Raw genomic sequence first — 18,134 nt, forward strand, 5'->3', positions numbered from 1 at the left:
TCACGAGGTGACTAACAAACTCTTTATGTGAGATTTCCAATTTTCTAACAAATTGCTACTGGGGTCTAGTCAATTGCACTTATTTCAGTGAAATAAATTCCACTAACTCACACACTAAAGGTTCGATATCTCTGTTTCATGCTCCATACAGACAGTCTTCATTCAATAGCCAAGCACGACATAAATTACAAACTAAAAAATATCGTTTTCAGTCTTGTTGTGTTCTTCGTACAAAAACACATTCTCGTTGCTTATCTTTGCAATTTCGTCTGGTCAGAAATTTTTGTGAAACAGGTGAATTAGCAGTATTGTGTGAATTTGTCTTGGAGTAACAGTCAGAATCCATATTTGAGCAAAAATGAATCCAGAATATCCAATTTACGAGTGGGTTAATAAAGATTTGTGCACAAAAATTCTGAATGCTTATACTAAAAATTCCTGCAAAATTAATAATTTGGACATTCAGTATGCAACGAATAAAGGTGATAACTTCACAAGTGCACTATTTCGTATTAAGGTTGCATACACTAAAGACAGTTCTTCTCAAGAACAACAATTGCAATTTATACTGAAAACACCAATTGAAGCAGATGTAATTGATACCGTATCAGCCGAATTTAATATTTTCACGAGAGAATCCACTATTTATGGATCAATTTTGGAGAAATGCTACGAATTGCTCAAGGAGAAAGGTGATACAACAATTTTTGGACCCAGGTGAGTTCCTTGAAGAAATAATTATAATCCTTCAACAACTAATTCGACATTTTAATTAAATTTAATAGAGCACTTTACGTTGAAGAAAAGTTGCTGGCAATGGAAGATTTAACAATACAAAATTACTGTCTCCTGGGAAGAGCAAAGAAACTCAATCATCATCAGTGTCACTTGGTATTGAACAAAGTGGCACGATGGCACGCAACAACAGCCGTTTTATTCCAAAAGTCTCCTGAATTATTTGAAAAACATCATGTACCAAATTTCTCAGAAGATACCCAACATTTGCACCTTATCTACGGCAATTTGCTACAAGCCGCCATGAAACGTAATCGTGGTGCACCTGAACTCAAGAACTTCTCCAATAAATTGGCAGCCTTCACAAGTGAATTTGTACCAAAATTAATGAAAGTTTTTACCCGAGATGATAAGAGCTTCACTGTGCTCAACCATGGTGATCTGTGGAGCAATAATATGCTTTTCAAACACAATGAGAAAGAAAATCGAACGGATGATGTTCTTCTGGTGGACTTTCAGGAAGGCTTCTACGGATCACCGGGTATCGATTTAAATTTCTTCCTCTATACCTCTGTAGAAATTGATTTACTCTTAAACAACTATGACGATCTTCTTGCACATTACCATGACGAATTGCAGAAAACACTAAAACTATTGGGATACATTGGAAAGCTACCAACTCTGTCAGATATTCAAAATGAAGTTGTCAGTAAAGGAGATCATGGTAAGTCCTAATTGCTATTAAAAATGAGAAATCACCATTGACACCTTTGATTTTCACTATGTATTTCAGGTTTAATGACCCTGTTGGGAATGGTTCCAGTATTGACAACACCACATAAACAATATGCTGAAGCCTCATACTACTTCGAAGACACTGAAGAAAATCTAAAAGCCAGAGATTTAGTTTTCGATGATCAGCAACATGTAGAAAATCTGGCAAAATTACTACCAAGATTTGTCAAAAGTGGAATTTTATAGAAAATTGCCTTCAATTTCTTAATATTTTTTATGCACTCTTATCGAACTTTTTTTTATGACCAACACACCCTAAAGTTTCTTAGATAAGATATTAGGAGTTATGTAAAGTAAACTCGATGCTTTATAATACATCATGTAATAATGTTCAATAGTTATGAAAAGTAATGCTTAGCATTAGCTTGAAAATAAAATTTAGCCTCGTAAAAGTTGTCTACTTATTAACGGTTAAAACCAAGATAAATAGCATAATGTTGCTAAATCCGCAAGTTATCGCCAAATGTAAAAGACATTACATATCACTTACATATCACACTTACATATCATTTACATACTATATTCAGAAGAAGGAAAAGTATCGCAATTGGGCACGTTCATTCCATATTCCATTTAAAGTTGAGGATTTTCCATATTCTTCATATTTTCTTTCTTTTTATAAAAAAAGTCTCATTACAAAATAATATGAATAACATTAACTCTTTGAGTGAAGGGGTGGCAAAGCGTCCCAGGATTTGCGAAGTTCTCGAACTCGTAGCCTAGGCCTAGAGGCTAAAAGTACTTTTGCATTATTATTTATCGTTTACCGATTCTCCATCGATTTTAACTGATTCATAAATCACTCAAAAATCCTCAAAATATTTTTAAAATCGATTTTCGGACAAAAATTCCTTATTAGTTCATAACCAGTTTATTATCGGTTCACAAACGTTTTGAACCGATTTATAAATCACTCAAAACATTGCCTAAAATAACTTAGAAGTAATATAATTGAATTTCAAATAAAAATTAGTTATCTTATTGGTTATTCCATTTGTAACCGATTGAAATCGGTTCAGGCTTGTCAAGAATTCCAAGACTTTTCCAACGAGCCCAAACATGATACCATTCGGATGAGAAATACGCTCTCTAGAGTCTTTTTGAAAATTTGACTTTGAAAACCCGATATTAGGGTTGATTCAGCGGGATTTTCGTATAAGGACAAAATGTCCGCTTAGAAAACCTCGTGAAACATATTCAAAAATTAAAAAAAAACGCACGACGCCTTTTCAAGCAATATCAAAAACATGGTTTTGGTTTTGGCACGTTAACGATCCTTGGGTCGACTTATGGGTTCCCCGAAGGTCCCATGTCTTTATCTCTAACCGTTTGGCCACTAGAGTTGGCGACAGCTGAGCGGGACAGACGGACAAACAGCGTAACGTTAAAAAACTCGAAAATTAGATTTCCAAAATTCTACCAAAATGCGACCCCTTGGGGAATAAGGAGTCAAAATATATATAAAAGAAATTCATAATCGAACGAATATATATACCGCCCTCTCTGTGGAGTTCGAGCAGTAAAAAACTTTTAGAATACTCCAGAATGCACTAGAGAATTATATATAAAGCCAAAACAGAATTCACGCTATTATTAAATTTGCCAAACAGAAACTAAAAACATTTTCAAAAACTTACCCTACCAAACTCGCACATTTACCTCGCAGTTTTTTACATTTCACACTCTACTGTGAAACGTCGATAAAGGTAATGAACCAATTACTGAAAAAAATACAAATATTTTTCTTTTATTGAATATCAAACAAAAATAAGAAGTTAAAATTTTTTATCATTAAATTTAAATTAGTGTTTTATTGACTAGAGAAAAGGTACGTAGGGTAAAGTACTCTCCCTTTGAACGTTCATGCCTTCGAATAATGTGAATTTTCTTTTAGTTGCCCTAAGAGACTTACACATTTCTATAAAATATTAGTTGGTTTTTCATCAATTGTTGATAATTCCGTGATAATTTAGTGTAAATCTCTTACGAAAAAAAAATTCACATTATTCGAAGGTATGATCATTCGAAGGGAGAGAACTTTCCCCTAGTATTTGGAAAGTCTAATTTTTTAAAATTAATATCTTGTACTATTTAAACAAGTTACAAAAGCAACTTTTGCTAGAAAATTGAATTTAGGGGTTTTCTAAAATTCTACAAAAATTTGGAAAACATTTACGATTTTGAGACATTCAGTAATTTAGTAAATATCTTACAGAGCTACTATTATTACAGAGCTATTAGCAAAATACTAACAGGATAGAATGTTTTGCTTTATAAAATTTATCTACACAGTAAAAAATTGTGTGAGAAATAAAGTTGTGTATTTGAAAAGTTGTGTAAATTCACAAGCACTATGGTTGTAAATTCTAAAATTACTATCATATTGGTGGTACGATACTAACATAATGCTAGTAAAATTATGTATTGTGTAAGGAAATTTGTGTATTGGAAAATTTGTGTGAGAACTGTCAAAATTTCATTGTTTACTATTGCAATTTTTCTAAGATTTTAGACAGTTTTTGCATTTTTAACTGTCTAATTGTCTTCTGGAATCATTCATTGGATTCGTAAAATGTGCCTCAGTCGTGAAAAATGAGTAATAATTATGTAATAACAGAAAACAGTGGAAGCGTCATGTAAATTAGAAAAATTGACGATGCAACTCTTGGACATTTGCTGAAGAGAAGTAAGCAAGTCGGTAGCGCAGGCAGAAAACACGAGACCATCAACGCAAAGATTATGGGTTCAAGTCTCAGACACTCTCTTATTTTTTTCCGTTTTTTATTCTTTTTTTCTTTTTTTCTTAGCTTAATACCGAGACATATCACAGATAATACAAATAAACCGAACAAAATTGCTCTACAATCAAAATTATAGACAGGAAGCCATTTTATAAAATTGAAAATACACAACTTTGCCAATACACAACATTGCCAATACACAAAATTTACAACCATAGCGCTCGTGCAAAAATTACCAATCGTAGTGGTTGTAAATTTTTTTACTGTGTACTTAATGCTAGAAAGGGTGACCTACAGGAAGACTTTAACTTAGGCCACATGCATCATACAGAGAGTACTCTACCAGTTGACATAAACGACATAAACGATGCGTACGAACAAACATGTTCGTAAAAGTTTGTACTTTTTCCCAAACATTGTTCGTAACATGATCACCTGACGAACATTTTTTGTACTTTTACAAACATTTGTTCGTAAATGTTCGTAAGCACACAAAAAATGTTCGTGAAATTTTGTCATTTGTTCGTAAATGTTTGTTTTCCTGTCGAACATTTTACGAACATTTACGAACAAATGACAAAATTTTACGAACATTTTTTGTGTGTTTACGAACATTTACGAACAAATGTTTGTAAAAGTACAAAAAATGTTCGTCAAATGATCATGTTAGGAACAATGTTTGTGAAAAATGTACAAACTTTTACGAACTTGTTTTTGGGTTATACGATTCACGAGCATTTCGTAACTCCCCCATAGGAATTCACAAACATTTACGAACATTTTTACAAAATATTTTTTTCTGTGTATAAATTTGATGCATTGGACTAGCTATTAAAATATAATATTATAATGGGCCAACAAATTCATTTATTCGAAGCTTAAATTGTCCGAAAATAGCGCGCTTTCCCCTAGGAACTAATTCCTTAAGACAGTCGCAAGGAACGAGCTCGTTGGTCACCAAGGATTACACAGGAATCTATGTGTTCCTTCCAAGGATCTATGCCAATCCGCGATCTAACAAGAACTATCTCATATCCACTCATTCTACGTGACCTTTTCACAGGGGAAATCGGTGCTGTTTTCAGTGCCATCTATGATTTAAATTCTAACTTTTATATAGTTATATAGATAGGCTAGGGAGGAAACAACTAATTATTTAACGGCCAATTGATTTTTTTTTTAAATATTCGCCAAACCTTTATCATAAAAGCATCAACTTGCAAAAATAAATAATTACACTTGCGGTATTACATTTTTTTATCAGTCTGTTGTTTAAACAAGTTTAATTAATTATCGATAATGGTATAATAAGCATTAGATTGCAATTAAGATAGATAGTTAATGGAAATACTGAATTAAAACAACTGGGTATGAATAACAAGAAAAATTTTGAATGCTTCATTTACAAAGTTCTCATTTAAACGTGGAGAGTCGAAAGAAGACAAAACTTAACTTAAGAAGACAAAGGTTTAAGCAAAATGATTTCAGTTCCTCCTTGGATGGATTATAATTTATTTGAAGACATTTTATCAAAAGTGCTAAAGGAAGACAAAAACATTGAGGTAAGGATTAATTTTTTTAACATGAAAAAAACGTTTGAAACAATTGTTTTTAGGGCAAAGAAGTGATTGTTTCGATTCCGAATGAAGAATCTCCAACTGAAGGTGTCTATCGTTCACGTATTGTTTATACGAATAGCAAAAAAGAAGAAAAATCAATTTCAGTGATCATCAAGAGGCTTTCACCTGACAAAGTTGAGGCTCAGGAGAGTTCCCTTGTTGTTAGACATTCCAAATCTATGTCCGTAGAAGTTGACATGCATTTGAATATCCTACCAATTATGCATCGACTTTTAGAAGTGTCTGGCATAGAGTCTAGGCTGGCACCAAATCTTTACAGAAACATCAACACTCCATGTGATGTATTGATTATGGAGGATATGGTTGAAAGTGGATATGAAACTGTTACAAAACGCTTTGATGTCAACAATACCGAAATGATTCTTCGGCAATTAGCCCACTTTCACGCAACATCTTATTTTATGGCAGTCGAGGTAGTTATTCAGGGAAATTCAAGTGATTTTTTTTTAATAGTAATTTTTTTGTTGCAGGAAAAGAAGGATTTCTCAAAATTTCGCTATGGAGTATTTAACTTTGGTAGTCAGGGTGTAAAATTCTTCACAGAAGGTCTAACACATTTTATCAAGGAAGCCCTAAAGTGGCCCGAATTGAAGGTGCATTGTGATAAAATTCGAGGATTAGAAGCTCGATTTATGGACGCCAGAAGTTATCTCTACAAAACAGACTCTGACTACAACGTTCTCAATCATGGTGACTTTCACATGCGGAATTTTATGTGCAAAATCGTTGATAATTCCATCAAGCATATCATAATGGTGAGAGACAGAGTACAAGTCACGGTGAATATGAGAAAATTTATAATTTTTGTTTTATCTCTCTGGACAGCATGACTTTCAAACAAATGTTTGGTGCTCACCGGCACTTGATTTAATTTACACCTTCTACCTGATAGCAGACAGCGAAACTAATCAAAATTGTCGCGCGAGAATGCTCAGTTGCTATCACAGAACCTTCGTCACAACCCTTAAACGTATGGGATTTATGGGACAAATACCATCTTTGCTTGATCTCAATGTGGAACTCCTACGAAATGGATTTATTGAAATTTTTGTATCAATTAGTTTCCTTCCCTATCAGTTCATCCCTTTTGCCAGTGAGAGACTTCAAGAGAGAATTGCTCAGCAAGACACAGCAACTGCCAGATCCCTACTCTATACCATTCCAGAATATCAAAGGGTTATGAAGAGATTATTTGCAGATTTTATTCTAAAAGGATTTCTTGATGCATAACCATTGCAAAAAAAAATTAAAAATATAAGAATTCTTTTTTTTATGTACTGGACCATTGCATAGGCTATATTATTCAATCATTATTATCAGCTTACAAGTTTGTCTCTTGTAAGTATTTTGAACGTTTTACACTGGGGGAATTCGATTTCACAATCGATAAAGCCGAGACAAAATCTCTCCGCCAAAGATTTCATGCTCTCACCAATAACACCACGAAATTCCCAAAATTAAAATTACGAATATGTAATAATTTAATCAGTAAGTGTGGGCAGTATTTATTTCAGTTCAATAACATTCCTATCCCTGACTAGTCTTATCTCGGAGAATAAAATATCGAACGGAGGTGTTACGTGGTAAATTTGTTAATGATAAAGCTAATGATACAGTATTAAAAAATCTTTCAACCACTTCACATCGGGCTCTCGAAAGTAGAGGATATTCTTGAGGATATTTTGTGTAAATAAAATTAAGCTTTCAAAAAAAAAAGTCTTCGTGTAAGTGAACCATGTCTGAAGAAAACGGTACCATTGAATTCAATAAGGATGAACTTACTCCACCAGATTTTATGAATGAGAAATTCTTCGAAAATGCATTACGAACAGCTGAATGTGATAAGGCTCTCAAGGTAAGAATTTTGAACTCTGTTATACAAAGCTGCAAAATTAAGCTCTAAAATCACTTTCATTAGATTACGAAATTGGAAATAGTTCCGGGAACAAAACCAGGAGATCATTTTGCCAGTATTATGTTCAAAGCTCTTGTATCCTACATCTCTCGAGGGGTAGAAGTATCTTCAAGATCTCTCATTGTAAAGACAATGCCAGTGGAAAGTGGACTTAAGAAGGAAATGCTCGATTCAATGCCATTTTTCCCCACGGAAATTGATATGTACACTAAAGTTCTTCCTGAAATGAAGACTATTATGCAATCAATTGTTGAAGATTATGAAGAACTTGCACCAAAGTAACGAACATAGAAAATATTTCAATTAAGATTGGGTATATTAAAAGGATTATTGTGCCTTTCAGATTACTCTACCACAGCACGGATCCACCAACTCTTATTTTCGAAGATATTACTATGTTTGGATACGAAATGCACAATGGATTCTTCGATTTTGATAACACAGTAAAGGTTTTGGTGAAATTGGCAAAATTCCACGCGCTTTCTTATTACATGAATGACAATGTAAGTATAATACTGAGATCATTGCTTAAATTTTTAAATTACATTTTTTTCAATGTCTCTTAATTCCAGAAATACAGTCACTCACTGGATCTAACAAAGTATAAAACTGCTATGAATGATGACATGATGGAACGATTCAAAACCTTTTTCGGAGGATTTCCAATTTTCAAAGATATAGTAGCAAAATGGCCAGGATATGAAAAGATTGCAGAAAAAATTGGAGAGCAAGATCAAACGTTTTTGAAAAATCTAATGAAGGTTTATGAACCAAATCCAACCCCTGGATTTAATGTTCTTTGCCATGGTGATTTTCACATTAAAAACATGATGTTTCTCAAGAATGGCAATGATATCGAAAAGACAATGTTCTTAGACTTTCAAATATGCTTTTGGGGATCTCCAGCCGTTGATTTGTACTACATTCTATATTCCATTGGTGATTCCGAAACACGAAAACGACGAGGAGAAATTCTCCATATCTACCATAATGCACTCACTGATTATTTGGAACGTTTGGGATGTATGAAGAAACCTCCGACTTTGCTAGATCTCAACATTCAGATGTTGGAAAGGGGTATAATGGAAATTATGTGGAGTATGTGTTTAATGCCATTCTTTTGCTTGGACTTTACTAAAGTTACCATGGATGATATGATTGAACCTACTGCAGACAGTATGGCTCATATGAGAAAGATGATGTATGAAAACCCATTTGTACTTGATATACTAAGGGATGCTCTTCCGGATCTTTTCTACAAAGGAATTTTAGCATAAGTTTTTTGTACATTTGCAATAATTTGTGTATTATCAACATGTATAGTTAAGATATTTTAGAATTTGTAAATGTATACATGTAAAATATGAATAAATAAGTCTAATAAATATAGAAGGTCATTATTATGCACAAATTTTACGAATTTCACAATAATTCGTAGTGCAGCACTTTAATTCAATACATACATTTATTAAGTGCACTCTAAGATAAAAAAATCTATATTTATTTGTTTAAACTCACACTTAAGTCGTTATTTAAAAACTTGCACTTTTAGTAGAGAATAGTAAATAGTGATATACGAGTCAGGTGAGATGATCAGTACATTTCTGGCTGTTTGTTAATCTAAACTGAAGTATTATAATTAAACAATAGTGAAAATCATGGCTGAAAATTGTGAATCTCCACAATACAGCAAGGACGAACTCACTACACCAGATTTCCTCAATGAAGAGTTCATACAAAATGTTCTTCAAACTTCAGAACGTGATAAAAATCTCACGGTATAAATTTCTGAAGTTGTGCATTATTGTGCAATTCTAGACAAAGGCGATAATAAAGATTACATCTTACAGATAAAAAAAACTTGATATCATTCCTGGAACAAAACCAGGTGATCATTTGGGCAGCATAATGTTCAAAACTATAGTTTCCTATATCTCAAATGGCGAAATAATTTCTGAAAGATCTTTTGTCGTTAAAGCAATGCCTTTTGTGAATGGTTTAAGGAAAGATTTTTTTAAGCAATGGCCTATCTTCGATCGAGAAATAAGCATGTAATGTATACCAAGGTCCTTCCAGAAATGCAAAGGATTATGGAATCAATAGGAGATCGAGATGAAATTGCCCCAAGGTAAGAAAAATTAAATAAAAAATTATTAAAACAAACTCATTAATGTTACAAACTAAAAAAAAATGTTAGACTAATTAACCGTAGCACAGAACCATTGGTTCTAATCTTTGAGGATGTTACCAAATTTGGCTATGCATTGCCTGAGGATTTGTTTGGTTTTGAAAACACTATAAAGGTAGTGGAAAAATTAGCCAAATTTCATGCGCTTTCATTCTACATTAATGATAATGTGAGTATTTAAGTATATTTAATGGATTGCCTATTTATATTCAAATTTTTTTCCAACAGAAATATGATAATAAAATCGATCTTACTAAATACGATGGTGTCTTGTTAACGGAAAAAATCTGTGGAAAAATTGCAAGTCTTTGCAGATGGACTTGCTTCCCTGAAAGACGTAGCCAAAACATGGCCAAGATACAAGAAATTTGCAGAAAAATTGATGCAAATACCTAATTTCTAAATAATTAACTCAAGGTGTATAAACCAAATGCTCAATCCGGATTCAATGTAATCTTTCATGGAGATCTTCACATCAAGAATACGATGTTTTTAAAAAATGGAGAAGAAATTGAAAAAAATATTTTTTCTCGATTTCCAATTAAGGAAATTACCGGCCATTGATTTATTGTACGTTTTGTACGAAATTGATGATTTTACAGTAAGACATCGACGAGGCGAGATTATTGCATTATATCACAAATTATTTACCGATTATCTAAATCGCTTGGGATGCCTAAGAAAAGGTCCCACACTTCTAGATCTCAATATAGATCTTCTCAAGTACGGTAGAATGGAAATTCTTCTTGGATTATGCTTCTTACCGATGTTCTATCTAGATTATTTAAATTTCGATATCGAATTATTAATCGATCCATCACCAAAAGGAAGGAAAAAAATTAATGATGCGCTTTACAAAAATTCTAAAATTAAAGACATTTTAAAGGAAATCATTCCTCCCCTTGTATACAAAGGAATTTTGGAATAAATTTTGATTTAATCATTTATTAAAAATACAGTTCTTTCAGTATCTTTCAGAAAATATAACAATCTATTTTATGTTATTTTCATTATTAAAAAAAATTATACATATACAAATTACATATAACTTGTTCTTGTGTTAAAGAAACTAACACATGCCCAATTTGGCTGTGTGAATGTTCATATTTTACCACTAGCAATAAATATTATTTATATCAACACAAGAACATGCCTTAGTACTTATACAAAGTCAATTCATTAGTAGCTCTTTTGCTGTGCTTTGAGTAACACTCAAGCCTCAAATAATAAATTTTCCATTATAGTTTGTGAAGTGCTTTCTATAATATTAAAAAAAAATAGTTGAAAGTATGACAAATGAAAGAGATAAAAACGAATACAGCAAGGATGAACTCATACCACCAACATTCCTAAATAAACACTTCTTTGAAGATGTTCTACGTGATACGGAAAATGATAAAGATCTTGAGGTAAAGTATAGCAAATTAATGAAAATTATAAAACTAGAATTGTAAAAATGTGCAAAATCTTTGTAATGCAGATAACAAAATTTGAAATGATTCCCGGTACAAAGCCAGGGGAACACTTTCTCAGTATAATGTTTAAAGCCGTTATATCCTATACGTCCAAGGGAAAAGAAATATCTTCAAGACCATTTGTAGTAAAGACACTACCTACAGAAGACAGCACAAAAAAGGATATGCTTAGTACAATGCCCGTTTTCGATAGAGAAACTGAGATGTACACTAAAGTTCTCCCAGAAATGAAAAAGATTATGGAGTCAATAGGAGATCATGATGAAATTGCTCCAAGGTAAGGAGAAAGTCGGCCATAATGAGATTTTGAACTATGGAGAAAGACCAAATATGGCGATCAATTACGGGAAACTGGTACCTGGGGTATCACCGAACATGAGGTACCACCGAATACTGATTATTATTTCTATACTACTTAAACTATGTCGATCATTTCTTCAGTGGACAAGTATCCCTTTTAGTGTCTATACATTCATATAGGTCTTATACTCTAAGGTTTAAAATCGCAATGTTCGATGCTACCCCGTGTTCGATAGTGCCCCATTCACCCTTTTGTAATTGATTTCGCCCAATCACCATCTATTCATTTCATCCAATTAAGAACTTTAATTTTAAAAAATAGTTCAGAATCGTGGCAAATATGGCAAAGATACTTGTTAAATGCTCGAACTTGTGACGTAAATCTTCCAAAAAAACGTTTGACGTTATCTTTTAGAGATTAAAAAAATTGTTTGCCAACCTGCTTTATTTACGAATGAGTTCCTAGCTTTATATAGTTTTTTTTCATTAATTTTTGGTGTCTTACCGATTTACAACCAATTTAAACCGATTCTTAACCGAACAAATATTAGTCATACGCTCATAACCGATTCATTGATTGTAACCTATAAAAACGATTAATAACAGGTTCAAATTTATCTAGGATTAAAAAGAATTTCTAATGAATCCAAACCCACTGCAATCTGCCAACAAATACGCTTTCTAGTTGGCTTGAAAAATCTTTGAGCTTGAAAAAAATTCTAGAAGGAAAAAATCAACGAAATTATAGCATATAGGCGAAAAGTCAACCTAAATAGTTTCCAAAACATATCTTAAAATGAAAAAATAAACAAAACGTTTCATATTATATAGAGCAATTTATGGGAGCGCTATACAAAAACCCCAAGTCTCTATTTAGAACTGTTTGCCTTCTAGCACTACAGACCATACTAGACGATCGGATGGATAAACAGTATAACGTAATTAAAAAAAAATTATTCACAAAAAATAAAATTAATAGTTCCATTTAAGGACGGAAATTTCAAGGAATATTCAAGCTTACAATTATAAAGAATAATCAATAAAATAGCAAAACTGGTGAAATTACGGTAGCTGGTCTCTGATATATCATAAATGAAAGACTTACTGCATAAATGAGTCAAATTGAAGCTGTTGAAAGTCAATGCTTAAAGTTTAAAGGTTGTATTATAATTTTTAAGGATATATCGTACTGCTCGTAGCATAGAATCGTGTCTTTTAAGCTTCACTATCACCCACTTTATAAATTAATACACTTTGACTATTTTTAGGTTGATTTATCACAATACAGATCCAGACATTCTCATCTTCGAAGATATAACAAAATTAGGATACGAAATGAATAATGGATTCTACGATTTTCACAGCACAATTAAAGTTGTGAAAAAATTGGCAAAATTTCACGCACTTTCCATTTACATCGATGATAATGTAAAAATTTGAAAATATAAAATACCATCCAAAAAAATAATTACTAATTTCATATATCTCTTTACAGAAATACAAACACAAGATTGATCTTAAAAAGTACACACCTATGGTAACAGAAGCTGTGGTTGACAGGCTCAAGGTCTTTTTCGAAGGATTTGACTATCTTAAAGATGAAGTACGAAATTGGCTGGGATTTGAAGTAATTGCCGATAAACTTGCAGTTCAAAATGAGACATTTGTGAATAAGCTTTTGGACGTTTATAAACACCCAAAGGCTGAATTCAAAGTTCTATGTCATGGTGATTACCACGTGAAGAATATGATGTTTATAAAATCTGGAGATAGCATTGACAAAATCATGCTATTGGATTATCAGTTGTCTTTTTGGGCATCACCAGCATATGATCTAATTTACCTCTTATATGCATTTGGAAACTCAGAGACTCGAAAACGTAGAGCAGAAATTTTATTAAACTACCACGACGCCCTTACTGAATATCTCAATCGGCTGGGATGCCTGAGAAAACCCCTATCCTTGTTGGAACTCAATATTGATATGCTGAAGATGGGAACAATAGAACTGCTGTGGGCTGTCTGTTATTTACCGTATTATTGTATGGACTATGAAAAAGTGGGTACGGAAACGCTTGTGGATCCTACTCCTGAAGCAATGGCTAACATGAGGAGAATTATGTACAGAACCGACACAATTGTTAACATTTTGAAAGAAGTTCTCCCAGAATTTTTACATAAAGGAATTTTGGATTAAATAAAAAATTTCCAAATCTTTTGTCTGATTTTAAATACTTTTTATATAAAAAAAAACTATACTTATTGAAAATTTGCTAACATAATTTACATACAAAAATATTTTACTCCCACCACCATGCAAACATCCAAACATTCACAAAACAGAGAATATTATCATCATATGACGAAATTAAATCTATTTAATACTCGATGGTAGTGAGAATGGTTAGTTGATTTCTGACTGTGGTTCGAGCAACTTCATTGACAATAACGTCTCACTCCCGTTGATTACTTTTGCTTTTCGTATTATATTTCCTAAGGAAATAATGGCAGAAAATAGTGAATCAGTACAGTTTAACAAGGATGAAGTTAATCCACCAGATTTTCTCAATGAGAAATTCTTCAAGGATGTTCTCAGTCAAACGGAAAAGGACGAGAAACTTACAGTAGGAAATCTTAATTAATTTTCAAAAGGAATTTCATTTTCTACACAGTGAATATGTATATTACAGATAACAAACCTCAAATTAGTTCCTGGAACAAAACCAGGAGATCACTTTGCCAGCATTATGTTCAAAGCGATCGTATCGTACAACACGAAAGGTAAATCTGTAAGTTCGAGATCCTTAGTTATCAAGACAATGCCCGTTGAGAGTGGATTGAAAAAGGACATGCTTAGCGATATGCCCATTTTTGAAAGAGAAATTGACATGTACACTAAAGTTCTTCCTGAAATGAAAAGGATCATGGAATCGATTGGAGATCACGAGGAATTAGCTCCAGTGTAAGTAAATTAAATAAATTGTATTTTTACGTTTTTAGAAGTTTTCTTTATAACTTCTTTACATTACAGCTTGGTTTATCACAGCATGGAACCTCCTACTCTAATTTTTGACGATATTACAAAGTTTGGCTATGAAATGCACTACACATTTTTTGACTTTGATAATACTGTCAAAGTTTTGAAGAAATTGGCTAAATTTCATGCGCTGTCCTATTATATGAATGACAATGTATTAATGAATGAATATTACTTATCTTATCTCTTTTCCTGAACTTCTTAAAAGCAATTTTATTTATTACAGAAATACAATCACACAAATGATCTAACAAAGTATACAACCATGATGGTTGACAGCATGATGGATAAACTTAAAGTATTCTTCGAAGGATTTGACTATCTCTATGAAGAAGTGAAAAAATGGCCAGGATATGAAAGGATTGCAGAATTATTGGCAACACAAAATCAAACGTTCAAGAAGAAACTTTTGGCAGTTTACCAACCAAATCCCGAACCCGGATTCAATGTGCTCTGTCATGGTGATTTTCACATGAAAAACATGATGTTTATCATGAATGGTGAAGATATCGATAAGACAATGTTTCTGGACTTTCAAATATCATATTGGGGATCACCTGCAAATGATTTAATATACGTTCTCTACGCAATCGGTGGTGCAGAGTGTCGAAGACGCCGAGGTGAAATCCTCAGTATTTACCACAATACCCTCACTGAATACCTAAATCGTTTGGGATGTTTGAGAAAACCCCCCACGTTGCTGGATCTCAACATAGAAATGTTAGTTAGGGGACCAATGGAAATCTTATGGGCTGTGTGCTTTTTAGCCTTCTTTCACTTAGATTTCACAAAAATTGATCTCGAAGCTGTAGTAGATCCATCTCCTGAAGCAATGTCTAAAGTCAGAAAAATTATGTACACAAATGAAGAAATCGTGAAGGTGTTAAAGGAAACACTTCCAGAACTTTTTTACAAAGGAATTTTAGCCTGAAGAAATAAAAGCACATAAATATGTTTATAACATCATAAAAATTGTTAAATAAAGATTTTAATTGAGCAAATAGAAAAATTTGAGTTTTAATTCAGCATTAGATCGAAATAATGTTCTATGTATTGCACTTTTTATGGAATTAGCAAATTTACAGTGTGAAAAATAAAAGATGATTAAGCATATTTCAGAAAACCTTACATAGAGATGATTTTTTTTGTCCAAACTAATGCTGATTTTTTACTCACGCAAGGTCTTTTATGTAAACACAATATACAGCTAAATAGGAATGGCGCATAAAATTGAAATATAGTCAATGTGCTACGTCGAGATCTACCAGTTAACTTCTAGCTGTGGGCGAAAGAACACGGAGAAGCTATACAGAAACTATTTCATAATTCCCTGTGCTATTCAATTATTTTGAATTATAAATAAAATTTTGTGAAAAATGGCAGAGACGGTACAGAGCAATGGATCAGTAGGGAGTGAAAACAAGGAACCTGCAAAATTCAACAAGGATGAACTTACACCACCGAGTTTCCTCAATGAAGAGTACTTTTTAAAAGTTTTGAAAGAAGTGGAAAATGATAAAGCTCTCAAGGTATTTCATTTTTCATTTCCGGAATGTTTACCGATACCTTCAGATACTGAAAAACTTGTGTCTTACATTTAATAGTTAACAAAACTTGAAATTGTACCGGGAACAAAACCAGGAGATCACTTTGCCAGTATTATGTTCAAAGCTATTGTCTCCTACACCTCACGAGGGAAGACTGTGTCATCGAGATCTCTGGTGGTGAAGACGATGCCCGTTGAAGATGGACTAAAGAAAGAGATGTTCACGGAAATGCCTATATTTGATAGGGAAATTAACATGTACACTAAAGTTATTCCGGAAATGAAAAGACTCATGGAATCTATAGGGGATCATGAGGAAATTGCTCCTAGGTGAGTAAGTAAAACTAAAGTAAGAGACACTATATTTACTTTTTCTATATCAATTTTCAGGCTCCTCTATCACAACAGAGATCCTTTAATTCTCATCTTTGAAGACATTAGTAAAATTGGGTATGAAATGCACATCGGTTTTCTGGACTTCGACAATACAGTGAAAGTTGCGAAGAAATTGGCAAAGTTCCATGCACTATCATTTTACATAAATGATAATGTAAGTAATTAGCATTGCTTAATTTGTTAATATAAAAAATATATGTAATATATTCTTGTTTTCTACATTTAAACTAATTTCAGAAATACACCCATAATCTTGACCTTTCCCAATACAATGGCATAATGATAACAGAAAAGACAATTGACAAGATGCAAATGTTTGCTGACGGAATGGCCTTTATGAAGGAGGAAGTCGAAACATGGCCTGGTTTTGAGAAAATTGCAGAAAAGCTTGGAGTAGTGAGACACAAGTTCTTAAGAACACTCTTGAATGTGTATAAACCTAATCCCGAACCCGGATTCAATGTGCTTTGTCACTCTGACTTTCATATCAAGAATATGATGTTTATCAAAAATGCCGAAAACATTGATAAAATATTCTTGCTCGATTTCCAAATGTGTTTCTGGGGATCACCCGCAGTAGATTTACTGTACGTTCTTTATGCTATTGGAAATGCTTCAGTACGAGCTCGTAAGGGAGAAATTGTAACAATTTATCATGATACCTTCACCGAATACCTTAATCGTTTGGGATGCCTAAGAAAAGGCCCTACTCTACTGGATTTAAATATTGAAATGCTAAAGAATGGGCATCTGGAAATTCTATTGGGTTTGTGCTTCTTGCCTTTCTTCTCTCTTGATTTCACAAAAGTCAATATGGATGAGATTATTGATCCTACTCCTGAGAATTTGGCCAATGTGCAAAGGATGATTTACAAAAACCCTGACATAGCTTCGATTTTGACAGAAATTCTTCCTGACCTCTTCTTTAAGGGACTATTGGATTAATACATTAGATTTTTTTTAGACTTACGTTAATTTTAAAATTATAGAAAAAAATCTGTAAATTCATCAATTGTTATTTATTAAAATGAAAAACATTATAATGATAAATATTTAGAAGACCAATTCAAAATTTAATCGAATTTCAAAAACCGTAAATTCAGAGATTTGTTAAATGATTTTAATTTTCAAAAACTGTTGCAAATGAAGTATTAAAAAATTCCTGTACTTTTATTTCACTTTTGTTTCAATTGCTAGCATAAGGCATATATTGCAAATAGTTTATTGAAATTAAAATAAATTCTTGAAACCCAACCTAACGTTTGATTTATTCGAAGTCTTCTTTAATCAGCATTATAATTAGTATGCATATAATTCGTTGAATAATAAATATTTAAATATAATAATGCTGGCACAACATTCCATA

At 32.6% G+C, this 18,134-nt stretch overlaps 5 protein-coding genes across 5 annotated transcripts in view; 4 read left to right on the top strand and 1 right to left on the bottom strand.

The window, feature by feature from the left end:
• The window catches only part of LOC129804095 (protein PET100 homolog, mitochondrial), a 225,944-nt gene that overhangs the window by 116,021 nt on the left and 91,789 nt on the right, over nt 1-18,134 (bottom strand). The gene's annotated exons all lie outside the window — the stretch shown is intronic.
• Nucleotides 134-7,191, top strand: LOC129805915 (uncharacterized). Its single transcript, XM_055854208.1, has 7 exons — nt 134-717; nt 786-1,459; nt 1,529-1,714; nt 5,733-5,833; nt 5,887-6,324; nt 6,382-6,666; nt 6,737-7,191. Exons 1-7 carry the CDS (start codon nt 359-361, stop codon nt 7,139-7,141), a joined length of 2,448 nt encoding a protein of 815 aa, XP_055710183.1. The 5' UTR covers nt 134-358; the 3' UTR covers nt 7,142-7,191.
• Nucleotides 7,262-18,022, top strand: LOC129805996 (uncharacterized). Its single transcript, XM_055854325.1, has 12 exons — nt 7,262-7,766; nt 7,830-8,104; nt 8,170-8,329; nt 8,399-9,097; nt 14,288-14,413; nt 14,480-14,751; nt 14,821-14,980; nt 15,053-15,546; nt 16,202-16,355; nt 16,431-16,702; nt 16,763-16,922; nt 17,006-18,022. Exons 1-12 carry the CDS (start codon nt 7,647-7,649, stop codon nt 17,711-17,713), a joined length of 3,600 nt encoding a protein of 1,199 aa, XP_055710300.1. The 5' UTR covers nt 7,262-7,646; the 3' UTR covers nt 17,714-18,022.
• On the top strand, nt 11,175-14,007 carry LOC129803990 (uncharacterized). The gene is made up of 4 exons (XM_055850924.1): nt 11,175-11,423; nt 11,495-11,766; nt 13,058-13,217; nt 13,285-14,007. The coding sequence occupies exons 1-4, from the start codon at nt 11,304-11,306 to the stop codon at nt 13,984-13,986; spliced, it is 1,254 nt and encodes a 417-aa protein (XP_055706899.1). The 5' UTR covers nt 11,175-11,303; the 3' UTR covers nt 13,987-14,007.
• Nucleotides 14,187-15,835, top strand: LOC129803985 (uncharacterized). Its single transcript, XM_055850900.1, has 4 exons — nt 14,187-14,413; nt 14,480-14,751; nt 14,821-14,980; nt 15,053-15,835. Exons 1-4 carry the CDS (start codon nt 14,294-14,296, stop codon nt 15,755-15,757), a joined length of 1,257 nt encoding a protein of 418 aa, XP_055706875.1. The 5' UTR covers nt 14,187-14,293; the 3' UTR covers nt 15,758-15,835.

Source organism: Phlebotomus papatasi, chromosome 1, assembly GCF_024763615.1.
Source record: "Phlebotomus papatasi isolate M1 chromosome 1, Ppap_2.1, whole genome shotgun sequence".
NCBI classification, from domain to species: Eukaryota; Metazoa; Arthropoda; class Insecta; order Diptera; family Psychodidae; genus Phlebotomus; species Phlebotomus papatasi.